The sequence below is a fragment of the Melanotaenia boesemani genome, chromosome 3 (genome assembly GCF_017639745.1).
Source record: "Melanotaenia boesemani isolate fMelBoe1 chromosome 3, fMelBoe1.pri, whole genome shotgun sequence".
NCBI classification, from domain to species: Eukaryota; Metazoa; Chordata; class Actinopteri; order Atheriniformes; family Melanotaeniidae; genus Melanotaenia; species Melanotaenia boesemani.
In genome coordinates, this window is record NC_055684.1 from 2574766 (window position 1) to 2592905 (window position 18140).

Sequence of the window (18140 nt, forward strand, 5' to 3'; positions counted from 1 at the left end):
GTTTGTTACCAACTAAGAACAGACGAAATTTGGTAATTTGGCTTAAATCTGGCATCAGCAAGTCTTTTTATTTACACTCTGTCCCTGACAAATAAACAAGTAAATAAAAATAAATACATAAATAAATAAGCAGCTGCTGTAACTTGTTTCTCTAATAATCAGACCCAGAAAACCAGTTAATTCCAACGCGTCTGTTGGTTTACTAGTTCCAGTTTATCCTGGGTGGGCGGGTCTGATGGAGTTAACATTGTAGCAACAAGACAGCATTTACAGCGCTGTGGCGCTATGCTCGTTGCTAACATAGCTGCTAACCTAGATGCTAACATTAGCTTTTATTTTACAGTGACTAACCTCTCCAGGTGTGTTTTAAGGTAGATGAAGGTGAATGTGGTGGATCCAGACTCCTGGTTTTTATACCAGATGTTGCAGTTTGCTACACTTTCAAATGTCTCTTTATTAAAAATTAGAATGAAAGATTTGCAGGTCTTTCGATCTTTATTTAATAAAGATGTAAATACAAAATTCCAAAAACAGTTTTAATGGTGTTAAATTTGTGGTATTTCTAACTAATAACTCGGGAGAATTTCTGTTTTTTCATGCGGTGCTGGATTCAAAGCAAGACAACATGAAGCAGGAAAAAAACATTTTTAGTTGTCACCACAGAAGCTGTAACATTGCAAGTGGGAGTGGAACACATTACAAAGGAGGATTTTTTCCACAGTAACCGTATTGCAAAAGTAAACAAGGCGAACAATCATATCATTCAACAACAATATGTTTGTTCCTCGAGTTTTCTCCGTGTCTTAAAAAAGTGAAGCATGACCGCCAACAGAATCATCTAAATACATAAAAATATAGATTCAGGTCAAAAAAGATTGTAAATATTTACTAATGCTGTAAATAACAGTAAGGGAAGACAGCTACAACAGGCAGGACTCACTGTTGTGGCACAGTGGATGCATTTAATGGTTGGACATACAAAAAAAACACGACAAAGCAACGCAAGGACTGTACAAATGAAACCTGAAAACATGTCCCACAGACGGGAGTTTGATCTGAGTGGATGACGGAAAACGTTCGAGAATGTCAGAAATGTGACATGATGGAGATCATTGTCTTTTTTCCAAGTGTGTTCATGAAGTTTGGAGCCCCCCCCCCAAAACAAACAAAACAAAACAAAATGCACCCCCCCCTCCAAAAAAAAAAAAACACAATTAAAAAAAAATAAAAAATTAAAGGGTACTTTCACAACTTGATGACATATTCAAAAGCAAAACTTTTAAGAATTGTACAAGTATAAAAAAGCTACAAACATTAATAAATTACATCACTGACACAGAAACACTTCACAAGGTGCTAATAAAATACCTCCAAACCCTTCAGGATACTACAAGTCCAACAAGAGGCTGGTCATAGAAACTTTCTTTTGTTTTACTTTAGTTTTTTTATACAGTTTTGTCTCTCATTCAAACAAAATCACAATACAATGAGCTTTGTGTATGTAAGGCCATGTGACGATAAATGTTGACTTCTCTTGTTTTCCAGGCAGCACCGTTAAAACTAACATTAAAAAACTGAAGTCTCTGCTATAAAATGAAATAAAGATTAAAAATCAGGAATATAACATATATTCATATACATATATATACTTTTATTCATTTATTCATAATTAGCAAAACTGGTAAAAATGTAGAATTAAGCCTGAAGGGGAAAGGATAAAAAACATTAAAAGGCTATTTACAAGCTACATTCTATATAAGCTGTAAAAACGCAGATGTGAGTTTGGCTCGTTTGGATTGTTGGTGCTGCCTGCGAAAGCAAAAGGAGAGCGAAAGAATCCCCTCGAAACCGCCCACCTGCCACGGATGACGCTTATCATTCCAGGTCCGATGTAGTGTCACAATCTGGGTTTTCCTGTCCCTTCCTGGTGAACCGGCCTCTTGTCTCAAATTTAAACTGGCCAACCTCACCACCTGTAGACCGCATGTGACCACCTATGAATCATTTGTGAGCCACCTGTGAATCACCTGCGAACCACCTGTGAATTACCTGTGAACCGCCTGTGAACCACCTGTGAATCACCTGCGAACCACCTGTGAATTACCTGTGAACCGCCTGTGAACCACATGTGAACCACATGTGAACCACCTGTGAATTACCTGTGAACCGCCTGTGAACCACATGTGAACCACCTGTGAACCGCCTGTGAACCACATGTGAACCACCTGTGAATCACTGTGAGCCACCTGTGAATTACCTGTGAACCGCCTATGAACCACATGTGAACCACCTGTGAATCACTGTGAGCCACCTGTGAATTACCTGTGAACCGCCTGTGAACCACATGTGAATCACCTGCGAACCACCTGTGAATTACCTGTGAAACGCCTGTGAACCACATGTGAACCACCTGTGAACCACCTTGTGCTTTACAGTTTGCTCCTTTTTTTCGTATCCACTGACTAAGAGAAGAATAAATAAATATACTGATAGTGCTCTGCAAACATTTTCTTTTACCCCGGAAGGAGGAATGTTTTCCCATTTTGTCTCAGTATGGTAAAGATAAGCTGCATCCATAGACCCACCCCCCTCCCAAAAACCCCACCTAAGCGCACATGCAACTGAATCCATGCAAAGCGGGGATACTTTCACATGTCTTGGAATGACTGCCATGTATTTCTACTTCATGTTGGAGCAACCCCTGATAAACTGACAGCTGTAGGAAAATGAGACGTGTTTTCTTAAAAAATATTTAGAATAGCTTCTGTACACTTTAATATCTGAAAGTTATAAAGTATAAGTCGAGGCAAAAACCTATTTGAGTGATGTTCTTCTTACAAATTGAGAAATGCATGATTTTTTTCTTCCTCCATCTTGTTTCAGTTTTTTCCTGTTGTCGGCATTTCTCGGTGAGCAGGGCAATGAGTCTGGGGTCCGACCCAGCTCGTCGTCCATCCTCAGTCCCTCAACAGTCCACCTCATGCTACAGAAGGAGCTTTCCATTTCGATGGATCTTTAAAATCTTTCCCAGTCTCTGTTTGGCTGTCGCCATGCCTTTCTTTAGCCGCTTCGCTGTAGAAAGAACCAGAAATAACAAAAATGACATGATAAGTGAGTTCACTTTTGCTTTCATTCTATTCTACAGTCATTTAGCAGACACTTTTATCCCAAGCGACTTACATTTGAGAGTAAAAACAACACAAGACGGGACGTCATCATTAAGTGGTAGTCAGACTGCTGGGAGTCCAGTTGGATCCAGGTGCTGTCATGTAGTGCTAGAGGCAGTGCATATATTTAAATTTTTTTTTTTTTTTTTTTTGTAGGTTTTTTGTAGTTTTTTGTAAGTCATTTTCTTTAAATACAAGATCACGATTTCATCAAACAACATCATCATGGGTAGCTGGTCAAATCTTTCTAACTCATTCTGAGTAGAAGAGTTAAGCTAAGTGTGGAAATGCTCCTTAAACAGCTGAGTCTTACTTTTAAAAGTGGATAAGGACTCTGAGGATCGGACGGAGGTTGGTAGACCGTCCCACCACCGGGGAACAACAGAGGAGAAGAGTCTAGCTACTGATGTGGCGCCACCTTGTGGTGGGAGCACTAGGCGTCTTTCACTCGCAGAGCGTAACTGTGGAGAGGGAGTGTAGCTCTGGATTAAGGAGTGAAGGTAGACCGGAGCCGTTTGTTTTGTAAGCCAGAAGCAGAGCTTTGAATCTGATGCGCTGCAACTGGAAGCCAGTGGAGAGCGATTAGCAGCGGAGTGACATGAGCTCTTTTGGGCTGGTTGAAGACCAGACGTGCTGCTGCATTCTGGATCATCTGCAGAGGTTTAACTGAGCATGCAGGCAGGCCAGCCAGTAAGGAGGTGCAGTAGTCAATGCGTGAAATGACCAGAGCCTGGACCAGGAGCTGGGTCATGTGTTCAGTCAGGTAGGGTCTGATCCTCCTGATGTTGTAGAGAACAAATCGGCAAGATCGAGCAACCGAGGCAACATGGTCCTTAAAGGTCAGCTGGTCAGCTTTCAGACTGAAACAAAACTCACATGAGGTGAGTCAGCTGCGGTAGTCAGAATTACTGCACACATGTGGAAATGTACACGCATGTACATTTAAAATAACTTTTAGATCTGGAAAAGTTCCTGATCATCATGTGCAATACTGGATTTTTCACTTCAACATATAGTTGCTGGTTTTGTAGATCTGGAAGTTGTAATGAATTTTTAAATAATTAAAATAGAATAAAAACATAAAATGTTATTATATGATGTAAAAGTGCATACATACATACATATATATATATGTATGTATATACATATACATACATATATAAATATGTATGTGTATATATATATATATATATATATATATATATACATACATATACATATACATATATATACATACATATATACATATACACATATATATATATATATATTAGTGCTGGGCACGTTAACGCGTTAATTAACGCCGTTAATTTTTTTAATCGCGTGTCTATTTTTTTTTTTTTTTTTTTTGCTGGCTGCTGGCTTTTATGGCAGGCCAGACCTTAACAGCGCGGCCTTTTATTACGGCGAAAAAAACGCCGTGTTTACTGACAAAACGGCGTGTTTTCGCCTTTCTTTGGGTGAAACGTGACAGATTAGTGGCGTAATTGTGGCAGGTCTGGCCTGCCATATCCCTGCTGCAGCGGTGCGTCTGACGTGATCGGGAGAGAGCGGGTTTATTAAAATAAAGAGATGTTTTCTGTCTGGAACAGGAAGAAGAAAAAAAGAACCGACGTTTCTCTTTGTCAAAATACATGCAGATGGACAGAACATCGTAATTTTTGGACGGGAAACTTCTTTATTATCTTTTTTTTTTTTTTTTTTTTTTTTTTTTATAAATGCGGTTGTAATTTATGCAAGACAGCAAACATGCTTTCTGACTTTTACAAGCGTGCAGCATAAATCGGGTCTTCTTCTGCCTCTGGTTCGGTGAATCTTGGTCGTAGCGACATGAAACTTCCAGCTGTGGAATCTGTGAGATGTGAGCTTTCAGTAGAGGAGCCGTTTGTTCGTGTTCATGGGGAAACATCATCTGTGTTTACATGTTTTCCAGACTTTGTGTACCTGGTCTTTTAACTATTGTTGTCTTAACTGTGTGTGTTGGTGATAGAAATGGTTTTACTGAGCTGGTAGCTGAGATTCTGGACTTTCTGTGGATACCACACATGTTTATAGTTACATCTACAGACCTGACGCTACACCCGGAAACGAGATGTTAACTCTTAACTCCCGGTAGCGGAGGCTGCAGGTGCAGAGGTGAAGCTAAACAGTCAAGCTAAGAATGAAAGTTTAGAGAATTTATATCCAGAAACCTGGATAATGAAGCAGTGAAGGTGCATGGATGGAAGTTATTGTGCATATTGTGAATATTTCTCTCTCCTCACCATCTAGAAGCTGTGAGATTCTAATCCTGCTTTCTGTCTGTTCACCTGATGCTGATATTCATCACATATTGTTCCTTCTGTGTTTAGAAGGAAGCAGCTTCACAGCTTTAAATCCATCCTGCTGACTTTTTACCTTTTAGTTAGTAAATCCTGAACATTTCATCCTTCTTTCTCATAAATATTTAGTTTTAAAAATATATATGAAGAAATATTTTAACTGTTGCTGTTTAAAGAGAAAACCGATGCTAAACCTGTTTGTGTGTTTACTGCAGGGGTCTGCAGCCTTTCCAATCCAAAGAGCCATTTTTCCCTCAGCCAGCTAAATAAAACTCCTTTAGAGACGCAGATGTTACCAGACTTTTCAAAAAGTCAGCTTAATATATATTTTGAATGAAGAGCCACCAAAGGATATTTGTTATTTTTGAAGAACCACATTTTTAATTTCAATTTTTAAGGTTTTAAAATAAAGGAAACACATAAAACCTTTATAAAACGAGGATAGACAGACTTTCTTCTAAGGGATGTAGATATTTGTGGAAAATGCCATAAAAGAAAAAAAAAGTCCCTGGTTTCCAACCTAATGACAAGAAAGATAGATTTTAAAAAAATATTTTAGCCACGTATTTAGAGACATTGTGGAAGGTCCAGAGTCGCAGGTTAAACACCCCTGATGTGTGTTAGTAAACCAAAATTTACTGCATTTTCTTTATATAGCTGTAGGCCTTCTTTTAAAGGAAAGAGACATTTTGCGAGTAACGATGCGATTAATCGCAGCATGTCATGCGATTAATCGCGATTAAAAATTTTAATCGTTGCCCAGCACTAATATATATATATACACATATACACATATACACGTATATGTATATATATATATATATAAATATATATATATATATATACATACACACACACACACACACACACACACACACACACACAGATACACACATACATATATGTATATTAGGGATGGAGAGATTCACTGAGTCGGCTGACAACATCTCGTGGTTGAAAATGATATGCGGTTCTTTGGCCCAGTAATTGTCGCCATTTTGCGACTTTGGCGTCTAAAGGGTGAATTCAGGGTATTTATAATTTTATGTTTACTAATATCACAGGAAGCATGGATCGATATGAGATGATATTACAGCTGATCTTAGGTCTTACACATAATTCCTATATCTGTGTTCGATCCATATTTCCAGTCAACTTTTGCTAAAACTGAAAGAAAATTCCAGAAATTTCCCAGAAAAAACATTTTCACCCTGCCACAAAAAAACAAAACAAAACAAAAAAAAACGGAAAATGTGAAAATGTCTAATTTCTGAGTGACATCTAGTCTCGCCTGAATGATAATTAGTTTTTCATGCTAACTGGTTTTAAGGTGGAACTAGTTATTTATTACAGATGTCAAACTTTCTCCTTGTTTTTGTTGACATTGAGGAACCACAGAAAACCATGGAAGTGACGTTAATTCACAAAAATATTTACTGTATCTGAAGAGTTAAACACTGGTGTTGCTGTGGTGTTCAGTGGCAGAGGGACATATTAGGGCTGTATAAAACTCTGTTTCGGGCCCCACAGGGCCTCAGAGAGGCTATGATGGGTCATGTATCTGGGACTCATACCTTTGGCGTCTGCGGCCCCCACGCGGTCCCCCTTGGCCATGCCGCTGCTGTTGGATGAGTTGGTGCTGTTGTTGGGGGAAGACATGGACGGCCGCCGCTGGCTGACGAAGACCCCTGGTGCCATGGGTTGCGGGCCCCCCGGGGACTTGACGGTCCCGGTGTTGAACTCGTGGTCGGTCAGGCTGCCATCGTGGGAATCCAGGTTGTGCTCCGGTGAGCTGCTGTCCTGAGAGAGTTTTGCAGGCTCCTCGGTGACCGTGGCCTTCTTTTTGGTGCTTTTCTTCTTCTTCTTGGTTTTTTGCTGCTCCTCCTGTGGACACATGGGGGTTCAGGTGAAGCAGACTGCAGCGTTATCCTGTGAAGTCACAGAAAACTGACATACCTGATGGGAAAGCTTTGCCGCTGCTGCAGCCAGGCCCGTTTCTATGGAGGCCACACGAGCTCCGTCTCTGGCCGGTCGCTCTTGTCGAGGAACTGAAGGTCCGACTCGCGCTGCAGTGACATTCACATCGCGGTTGGAACCAGTTAAGGCCAGAAAACTGTGTAAAGATGGAGGTTTTTACCTGTGGGACTGTACGGAGTGTCGTCACTGCTTTTCCGCTTCTTCGACCTGGATTTGAAAACAGGATTATCCTCCTCTGACTCCAGTGAGGGATACACTGAAATCAGAACAAATTACTCCTGTCACGCATGGAGGCTTCTCAATGAGAGCATGTGAAGCTCAGATTGTTGTGCAATTATTTCTGTTTTCTCAAATGAAGAATATTTCCAGCAGTATGATGCAGGGCAGCTGTGAGGCAGCTGCTGGCGGCCTCCTCTCCACCCGCTCACAGCACAATCACTCCAATCCAGGCTAATATCTGATAACTACCCCATCGGGATGAAAACGGCTGCTTACCAGAGCGGCGGTGAGGGAGGCGACGTCCCAGCCGAAAGGGTTTAGGAGCGACAACATTCATGCAACGAACAACTGATTAGACACTAATTAGGAGCTCAGAAGGCATGTAAAATAACAGCTCAGGACTTGTGTTAATGGCTTATTAACAAGCTGGCTGGGTGGAAGCAGCTGTAGCTGGAAAAGCTTCAGAGAGAAACCAGAGCAACACCAGAGCAAACCAAACATATTCATCTGCTGCTGATGAGAAGATCCAGGCTGGATGGAGAATTAAAGAATGGTCAATCCATCATGGTGGATCTGAAAAATAAGCCTTGTCAAGAGGAGGTGAAGTACAACTTAAGGAATAGATAGGAAATCAAATATAGAGGGGCCATATAATCACTCCAACCTGAGAAATTCTACTGCTTTACATGAGGACTTATTGCCAATATCATGTCTCCAACTAATTGAACATTCAGGTTTTTATTTTAAATTTGTTGGTCTTGGCTGAGTTTGGTTAGTACTTTTGTAGGTTATACAGCATATCAGTGTCACTAGAGTCTAGATAATGTTTTTAATTGGATGTAAATCTCACACAATAAGGCAGTTAACCAACTTCTGGTGGCCATAATTAAATATGGCTGTAGCTACACCATGGGGATGAATTTATCATGCCCCAATATCCAGTTTTGTTACGTTAATCTATAAACATACCTAGCAAATTTGGCACTTTTATCACAAATTGAACAATTGCTGTGATATTTTAAGCTATGCCATTCAACTATAGACCAAAGAGTCACACTTACACTAATGTTAAAAATCTAACATCCAGCCATCGTCCACTTCTTCAGGTCCACCTGTTCAACTTCCTGTGAACACTAACACCTAACCAGCCAGTCACACGGCAGCATGTAGCCATGGAGATGTGGAGAAGACGACCTGCTGGAGTTCAAACTGAGCATCAGAATGAGGAAGAAAGAGGATTTAAGAGACTTTGAACGTGGCATGGTTGCTGGTCTGAGTGTTTACTGGGATTCTCACCCACAACCATCTCCAGGGTTTCCAGAGATGGTCTGAAGAAGAAAAAATATCCAGAGCAGCAGTTGTCTGGACCAGGATGCAGCAGAAGACACACCGGGTGCCTCCTGCCAGCTAAGAACCGGAAACTGAGGCTACAATTCACACACACTCACCAACACTGGACGATAGAAGATGGAGAAACGTTGCTGGTCTGATGAGTCTCCATTTCAGCTCCACATTCAGATGCTAGACTCAGAATCTGCTGGAAACATCATGAAAACATGGATCCATCCTGCCTTGGATCAACGCTTCAGGCTGCTGCTGGTGTAATGGTGGGGGGAGATTTTCTTGGTCCATTTTGGGCCCCTTAGTACCAACGTGTCCTGGTTTAACCAGCACAGCCTACCTGAGTATTGTTGCTGACCATGTCCATCCCTTTATGACCACAGTGGAGCATCTTCTGATGCTACTTCCAGCAGGATAATGCACCATGTCACAAAGCTCAGATCATCTCCACCTGCTTTCTAGAACATGACCATGAGTTCACTGGACTCCAACGGCCTCCACAGCCACCAGATCTCAGTCCAGTAGAGCAGCTTTGGGATGTGGTGGAACGGGAGATTCTCATCATGGATGCAGCCGACAAACCTGCAGCAACTGTGTGATGCTGTCATGTTAATATGGAGAAAACCTCTGAGGAAGGTTTCCACCACCTGCTTCATCTATCACACCAGGATTAAAAAGGTCCGACCCGGTACTAGAAGGTGGACCTGATGAAGAGGACGACCCGGTACTAGAAGGTGGACCTGATGAAGAGGACGACCCGGTACTAGAAGGTGGTCCTGAGGAGGCGTTTACTCTGTAAATAAGTCAGTGATTGATGTCTTAACAAACAAGGAAACAAGTGTTTTTTCTTTTTCTTACCATAATCTGAGTCCTTGAAACAGGCGTCCATGTGATCCTGGTCATCATCGTAATCCAGACTCTCCATGCTGCTGCTTTTCCTGGGTTTCTTCGGAAGACGTTTGGTCGGCCGCTTGCTTCCTCCTCCTCCTCCGGCCTTCTTGCCGACCTGCGAGCTGTGTGAGTTGTTCTTCGACTGGTTATTGTTTTTGGACTGGCTGTTGCTCCATGGCTGCTGCAAGCTCTCTGAAGACGACAGGTTGGCCATGGACAGCATGCCCTGAATGGCCTCCTGTGTGCTGGGAGATGCAGGTGGCTGACTGTAAGTACGCCAATAAGAAATAAACAACAACGCAACCATTACACAGCCGTCGACATGCTGGCACAGGTGAAGAGAAAAGAGCTCGACCTGGGGAGCGAAGTAAAGCTGGCACATCTGAATGTAACCCAAAATCAGAAAAAAAAAACAATGGCATGGATAGATAATCAATAAATAAATAAAGGTCTGTTAGAGGCCTGGATGTAAATGAAAAGAAATGAGGCTGATCAGACAAACCATGAGATTAGTGAGAATCAGTGAGGTTTTTTTAGGAACTGAAGCTGTGATCACTTTAAGAACCACCTGGGAAAATAAATGCAAACGTCCTATTAAACTATTAACTGCTAAACTGATCACCATCATGATCACGCTCACTTCACTCCATCCTCAGCTTTTACACTATTTGAAAAATTAACATAATTTCGCAATGTTTTCTTTCTTTCTTTCATTGCTCATTTGTAGCTTTCAGTGTGGTGGAAACAGACCATCAAGCTCTGAACCAAACAGCGAAAAGCAAATGGAAGAGCCCGGAGCCACGCTGGCTCGGATAGATCAGCATAGGAGGAATCAAACACTGGCTTTAACACAAACTGCTGACAGAGTCTTCATAAACTGTTGCTTCAGTCACTCTTGATTTTTCAGCTCAGAGTTTGTTATAAAATTCAGCTTTTTCATTTATTGATGTCGTCACTGAGTGGCCGTTTGTTTGTCGGTGACTCGCCTCATTAAAGAGACCCAAAATTCATTTACTGTGAGGAAAAGAGGTCTCTCGGGGGCCATTAAGAGATTAATGTTGTGCATGCTCTGCAGCCCAGAGCCTCATTGGTGTTGAAGGGAAAGGAGTCTAGAGGCAGAAAATAATCAGCTTGGTTTACCTGTTGGCGCTGTAGTCGATCCCACCCACTTGCTTGCTGGCCTGAAGCAGGTCCAGGATCCCTGCAGCACTTCCACTCTTTTTCTTCACCTTAGAGTTGCGACTTTTCACTTCAGGTTTGACCTCTGTGTCTATGTGCAGCTTCTCTTCATCTGAGGAGTCCATGCTCTGGTTTTATAGGAAGTGGACAGATAAGATAAAAATCTGTTTATTCTGCTGTACTGCAGTTTCATTGCTGTCCGAATGTCCTGAGCTAAGGTCAACCGACTCTGGAAGAAAATGTCTGAGTGCTTCGTCTATTAGAAATGTGTTTAAGGTTCCTTTTTAACTGGGTTATTACTCACCGGTGGTGTTGTGTGATACGTACCTTTGCGACCAAGGGCTGGAACTTTGGTTTTTTGGATGGCTGAAGTGGTTCTCTGATGTCTGATAAAACTACGGAAAAAATGAATTAATCATTTAGCAATGACTAGCAAGTTTCTCTGAATATCTACACATTTATATCAACCTTGTGTTGCTGAGCTGTTGTAGCTAACACCATCCATCTTATCTAGGTTAGCATAAGACAGGGGTTATTTTCATTAAACAGAAAACTGAGCAGTTCTGTCAACAACTGGCGGCTGTTTCTTCTAGCTATCATTTTCAGCTAGCGCCAGCTAGTAAAGTTGCTGTAGCTGGCACAAGACTGAGAAAGGAAGCTAAAGCTAGCTACTTTAGCTCTATAGTTAATGTATTCATTGCTAGGAAGGCAGAATATTTGGTTTTCTAACTCTGAGAAAAGCAATTTTATTTGTATTTGCTGAACAAACAACTTTTAGCTAGCAATGGCTAGCAAACCTGCTAAGGCTAGCACAAGGCTGAGAAACTAATCTAAAGTTAGATATTTTGGCTCATTTTTAAAAATGTATTTATTTATTCTTTTTTTTTAAATCAGTTTTTTTATCCTTATCCTTTTAAAAACGTATTTATTAATTTATGTTTTGATAGCAAGCAGTTTTTTTTAAACCCTAAGAAGACAACACAAGTACCAGTGCGTACAGATCAGATATCCGATTGATCACCTAGCAGCAAGACGCAGCCACATCTTCATGTGGCTTCAACTTCAACTTCAGTTTTCAACATTTCAACAATGCAGACATCAATCTATGAACCAGTTTTTAAATGGTGTTGTTTGACCAAGTAAAACCAGAGTTATGATAAAAAATATATGGCACACTTGTGTGTTCCACCCTGAGCCGGAGTTTGCGTGTCCTGAAGATCCTAGGAGCTATGTTGTCGGGGGCTTTATGCCCCTGGTAGGGTCACCCACAGCAAACAGATCTTTAGGGGACGGACCAGACAAAGCACGGCTCAACAGATCCCTATGATGAATAAAAACAATGGATCCAGGTTCCCTTGCCCTGACGTGGGTCACCGGGGCCCCCCTCTGAAGCCAAGCCTGGAGGTGAGGCATAGACACCAGGCATAGGCAAAGACCCGACCACCAGGCATGGGTCTTTGTGGCCCAGTCGGGCTTAGCCCAAAAGAGTGACAAGGCTCCCCTCTCCTGTGGGCTTAACACCCGCAGGAGGGGCAACAGAGATCGGGTGCAGTGTGAGCTGGGCAGCGGCTGAAGGCGAGGACCCTGGCGGTCTGATCCTCGGCTGCAGAAGCTAGCTCTAGGGACGTGAAACGTAACCTCTTTGGTGGGGAAGGGGCCTGAGCTGGTGAGCGAGGCTGAGCGGTTCTGGATAGATATAGTTTGACTCACCTTGACGCACGGCTTGGGCTCTGGAACCACTGTCCTCAAGAAGGGATGGACCCTCTTCCATTCTGGAGTTGCTGCTAGTGAGAGGTGCCGAGCAAGTGTGGGTATGCTCATTGCCCCCTCGACCTAGCACCTTTACATTGGGGTTTACCCCAGTAGACGAGAGAGTAGACCCATCCCCTCCACCTTTGGCTGGGGGCATGGGGTGTCGGAGAACACAGTTTTTGTGGACCCTTTTTGGAGTACTTGGATGGGGTGCTGGAAAGCACTCCCTTTCTGTTCTGCTGGGAGACTTCAATGCTCACATGGGCAATGACAGTAAGATATGGAGGGGCGTGATTGGGAGGAACAGCACCATGTCTTGGACACTTGGGTGAAGAGAGGTGCGGAGCTGTCAACTGATCGCCACCTGGTGGTGAGTTGGCTCAAATGGTGGGGGAGGATGCCGGTCAGGCCTGGCAGACCCAAATGTGTTGTGAGGGTCTGCTGGGAACATCTGGTGGAGTCCCCTGTCAGAATGAGTTTCAACTCCCATCTCCGACAGCTTCAACCATGTTCCTGGTGAGGCGGGGGACACTGAGTCCAAGTGGGCTGTGTTCCGGTGCCTCTATTGTTGAGGTGGCCAACTGGAGCTGTGGCCGTAAGGTTGTTGGTACTTGTGGCGGTGGTAATCCCCAACCATGTTGGTGGACACCAGCAGTGAGGGATGCCGTCAAGCTGAAGGAGTCCTGTGGGACTCCGGGGGCAGCTGATGGGTATCAGCAAGCTAAGAGAAACACGCGGTTTCAGCAAGGGACTGAAAGAATGAGAATGTGAATACAAGCAATGATTTTTCTGCAGATTTTTCTCCGCAGGGTGGCCAGGCTCCCCCTTAAGCCTGGTACACACACAAGGACTTTTGAGCTGTTTTTATCCCGATTTTCCCTCTTCCCAACAAAAGACAGCAAACGCCCGATTATTGAGTCTTATAAGATTTCCCTGTACAATTATCGTTTGGTCTGAGGTGTGTTATGAGCAGACTTGTCCCGATAATCGGCTCCGAAACGGGTCATACCTGAAAATCGTGAATATTGAACATGTTTAACATTTATGACCCGATATCTTCATATGTGTGGGAAAAAGCCGACAACTCATGAACTGTGGATGGTGACGTGGCACGGAATGTAGCCAATCAGAAAGCGAGCTGGCTGGGGAAATTGAATGGGGATATTGAATCATGAATTCACGCAGTCCTGGGTTTTGTGTTTTCCGGTTGTTGTCATGTTTCTTCGTCTTTGTTTGGTGCTGGTTGTTGCTATGGCTCTTCTTATATGTTTTTGTTAGATCACGTTTGGTAACGTGAGATGTCCGGCTCGGAGGACTAGATTGTAGATGAGTTGCGGGACAGCACTGTTATGTGTGTTTTATTAGATAAGAATATCGGAGCACACTAAACACAGTACGATCAAAACTGATAAATTCCTGATTTTTTATCTTGAGGTCTCGACCAGATAAAAAATCTCACAAGATTAAAAAATCCTTATGTGTGTACCAGGTTTTAGAGATAGGGTGAGAAGCTTGGTGATCCGGGAGGGGCTCAGAGTAGAGTCACTGCTCCTTCACATCGAGAGCAACCAGATGAGGTGGTTCGTGCATCTGGTTAGGATGCCTCCTGGACGCCTCCCTGGTGATGTGTTCCGGGCACATCCCACCGGAAAGAGACCCCAGGGAAGACCCAGGACACGCTGGACGGACTACATCTCTCGGCTGGCCTGGGAATGCCTCGGGATCCCTCCGGATGAGCTGGTGAATGTGGCCGGGGAGAGAGAAGTCTGGGTTTCCCTGCTTAGGCAGCTGCCCCCACGACCCGACTCCGGATAAGCGGCAGAAAATGGATGGATGGATGGATGGATGGACACTTTTTCGTGTATATTATCATCACATGTGATGCCAGTTTGATGCAGAAAGAAACTGTAAAAACAGGCTTTTCTTAGCAAAGTGCTGGCAAACAGAAACTCACAAGTACGACAAGCAGTGGTTCTCCCTATTGGTGGAAAAAAGCAGCACATCAACCAATTAAAAAAATCAATGTGGTAATACACATCATGTAGTTGCTGGGGGAAGGTTGTGGGAGAGATGGCGAATCAAGAAACAGTGATAGTTTTGAGATTTGAGACATTTATTGTGTTTGAAGTGTTTATTGTGTTTAGTGTGTAGAAATATCAGTTTTGTTTTTTGTATAAAAACGATGAAGGGACTTTGAGTAACATCTAATTGTTTTGTAAGTAGTACAAAGGAAAAAAACAACAAAAAAACAACGGCTGTGGTATTGCTTGCATTTTAATGTATATAATTGTATGTTATTTGCCATATTTTTACATTATTTTTTTTTAAACACTTACCAGCTATATTTACATTCTAACATATAAAATTGGTTTGTTGACAGTAATAAATAATAAGTAATAAATCCAGCTTTTTTCCACTCAAATTTTGTGTTTTTTTGTGATTTTTAGGTTCAGTGTTTAAATACATTAGGTCAAAATGACAAAATAACTAAATTCACACAGGTGAGATTTTGCTGAGAAGAATTAAAATAGACAAGGCAAATTAAAGTTTTTTTAAGGGTGAAGTATAAGCATAAAATCAACGGTAGGAAAAAACAGCCATTTATAATTTAGTCCCCAGAGGGTTAACTGGGAAAAACATCCCCATTTTCAGAGGACTTAAGGTCTGAAACCAGGCTAATTTTAATTGCCTTTAATACATTAATGATTTCAAATTTCCGTCAATCCCAACATTAAAACTATTTAAACTTACTTTCTACCAAGTAGATTTGAGGAGGTTTAAGTGCAAAATACTCACAGGACAAATCTCTCTTAACGGTGTTCTTTTTCCGCCTGATGGGGAACTCATCAATCTTCAGCTCTCCTTCATCGGAGACATACTCATACTCGTCTCTCACTGGCTTGCTTTTGTCCTCTTTAAGGTTTTGTAATGATCCAAAAACACTTGAGTTGGTCTGAGGTTTCAGCATCTTGGAGCTGAAAAGGAAACCGCAGGACAATAAGAGAGGGATCAGCCAGGCATTCACAGCAAGAAGTCCTTGAATTAGCTTTAATGGATATAGTGATGATAGCCACATAGCTCTCTAATCGCTGTAATGCACCACATTAGAGGGGTGACAGGAGTGGTGAAACATTTATCCAGCAGTCGTTACTTACATACCTGTGCATTTTCATGTGGGACATAGTGAAGCTGAACCTGTCTTTATTTCCTGACAGTGGTGTTCTGTCAAGTTTCGACTCCTCTTCCATTTTCAGCAGGGAATCTGGTTTACTGTTCTGTAATCAAGTCCATAAAGAAAGAAATCCCACACATTTCAGTCGGTCAGATATGCAGATCTGTTTTTAAAGTAGGTTGGCTTGGAAAGGCTTAACATTTTAAACAGAAATGTGACATTTGTAAACAAATGGATTAACAGCAGCTGGTTTTAAAACTTCGTTGGGCAGTATTGTTCTAACAGTCTATGCATGTGAACGCCTGATTTTGCCATCTCCAAGTAACAACTAGAACCACTTGTTTGCCGTTTACATCTACATCTGTCCAGACAAGACAGATTTAAGGAAAGGTATTAAATGTGTGCACATTATGGCCATAAGGGTGATTGTAGCCATGACATGTCCAATGCCTGTAATTCCTACAGACAGATACATAACATGCTGTATATCTTCAGCCTGGCTACACATTTCTTTTACCCCATTAGCCTTTTGTACAAATAATTAGCATGCCGATTATTGAGTTATGGCCAAAAAATATATAACAATACAATAAAAAAATAAAAACAGCCTTTTTCTTTTTCCCATAAATCAGATTTTTATCCATAATGAATCTAACCAAAGCAGCTTTGGAAGGCTTTGATTAGTAAGTAGAATTAACATCAATACATTATCAGTATGGTAAAACAAGGTGTGTGTCCTCATCTTAATATACCGAAATCTGCTTTCGCTCTGTTTACAAGGGTCAAAAGCCTCGAAGTCCAATAATCCAAACACACATGCTTTCAGACTGAACCTACCGTATAAATTCACACACACATTCAGGGAATTTTGTTGGGAATGACAGGACCAGACACATGTACACATTCATGGGTTGCTTCAAAGATTAAATGACCTTGACTTTAAATACTAACAGAATTAACTGTTTATTAAGATTTCATGCCAACAGTTTGAAAAAATATTGATGTTTTGGAAGTTGGAAATTGATTAAATGATTTTGATGCCATAATATAAAAGATGATAAAAACTATCCGGTTCAGTTATTTTGGGATCACGAAGCTTGTCTCCATGGGAGGAGTCATTTTCTCATTATCTTGAGAAAACAGGCGTTTCTGCATCTAACGCCTCACATTGATGCTGAAAATAAGATGTGGCTTTGAAAAAAATCAAACTTTAAGTTAAAACAGAAACACTGAAATTAAATCATGACTATTGGATTTTTTTATTGATCCTGGCACGGAAATATTAAAATAAAAATATTATGAAAATAACGTATTTGTTTCTGATGACCATGTTTTCTTATGATAAAACTGACAGCTATGTAGATTAAATAAATAAATAAAATAAACATTAAATTACTACAACCGTCATAATAAAAAGAAAAGTGCCCGTGCACTGCACCGTGCACTTCGGTGCCCTACGTGCAATGTCTGATGGGAGGGCGGCTCTGCTCTAATGTCACTTCTCAAGATAACCTCATATTGTAGCTGGTAATTACAAGATGACAAGCTTTCTTTTCTTTAAATCCCAAGATGCTTCAGGTGAGGCTGAAAATGAGCAGCTAGCATCTGATTTAACAGGCAATTGTTGGAAGTCATAAGAATCTATAAGAATAAATCTTTAAAGAGTAAATGAAGGCAAGCACGTTGACTTTCCTGAAGGCTAAAAACTCAGTCGCTGAAACTAATCAAAAATGTTCCTCAAATTATTTTGTTATGTTTATACCTTGAGAAACCGTGTTTGATAACGTTTGATAAATATTTCAAGCATGGCCGTTCTTGGCTTCCGTAGAAAAGCAGAAAGTCTTCAGTTTAATGAAGAGAAGGATCATCCTGAAATTAATTCAGTTTATAAACTGGTTGTTTTGCTCACGGGTGAACCTCCGTCCATCCTAACTTCTGAGAGACTCTGCCTCTTTAAGGGGCTCTTTTAATAACCAGTTATGTTACTGCTTTTTTAGCCTTCTTTTGTCCGTTTCAGCCTTTTACAGAAGTGTTGCTGCCATTAAATTCAAGATGAGCTAATATTTTTCCATGAAATGGTAATATGTCTCACTGTGAATATCAGATTAGATTTTATTATGT

The 18140-nt window shown here is 41.5% G+C and overlaps 1 protein-coding gene across 4 annotated transcripts in view; it reads right to left on the reverse strand.

The window, feature by feature from the left end:
- Positions 1-1178: 1178 nt before the first annotated feature.
- The window catches only part of phf2 (PHD finger protein 2), a 50381-nt gene continuing 33419 nt past the window's right edge, over positions 1179-18140 (reverse strand). The window contains exons 14-23 of one of the 4 annotated variants that reach the window (XR_006009832.1): positions 16007-16122; positions 15644-15822; positions 11423-11490; positions 11057-11223; positions 9884-10182; positions 7626-7721; positions 7445-7554; positions 7063-7372; positions 2149-3072; positions 1179-2027 (exon numbers count right to left, since the gene is read on the reverse strand). Coding sequence is in view for 2 of the 4 variants with exons in the window: in XM_041981465.1 (XP_041837399.1) it covers positions 2984-3072; positions 7063-7372; positions 7445-7554; positions 7626-7721; positions 9884-10182; positions 11057-11223; positions 11423-11490; positions 15644-15822; positions 16007-16122 (1434 nt within the window). In the remaining 2 variants the exon portion in view is untranslated. Of the gene's footprint in view, positions 3073-7062; positions 7373-7444; positions 7555-7625; positions 7722-9883; positions 10183-11056; positions 11224-11422; positions 11491-15643; positions 15823-16006; positions 16123-18140 lie in introns of all 4 variants that reach the window. The other 3 variants (XR_006009831.1, XM_041981466.1, XM_041981465.1) reach the window with 3 other exon arrangements.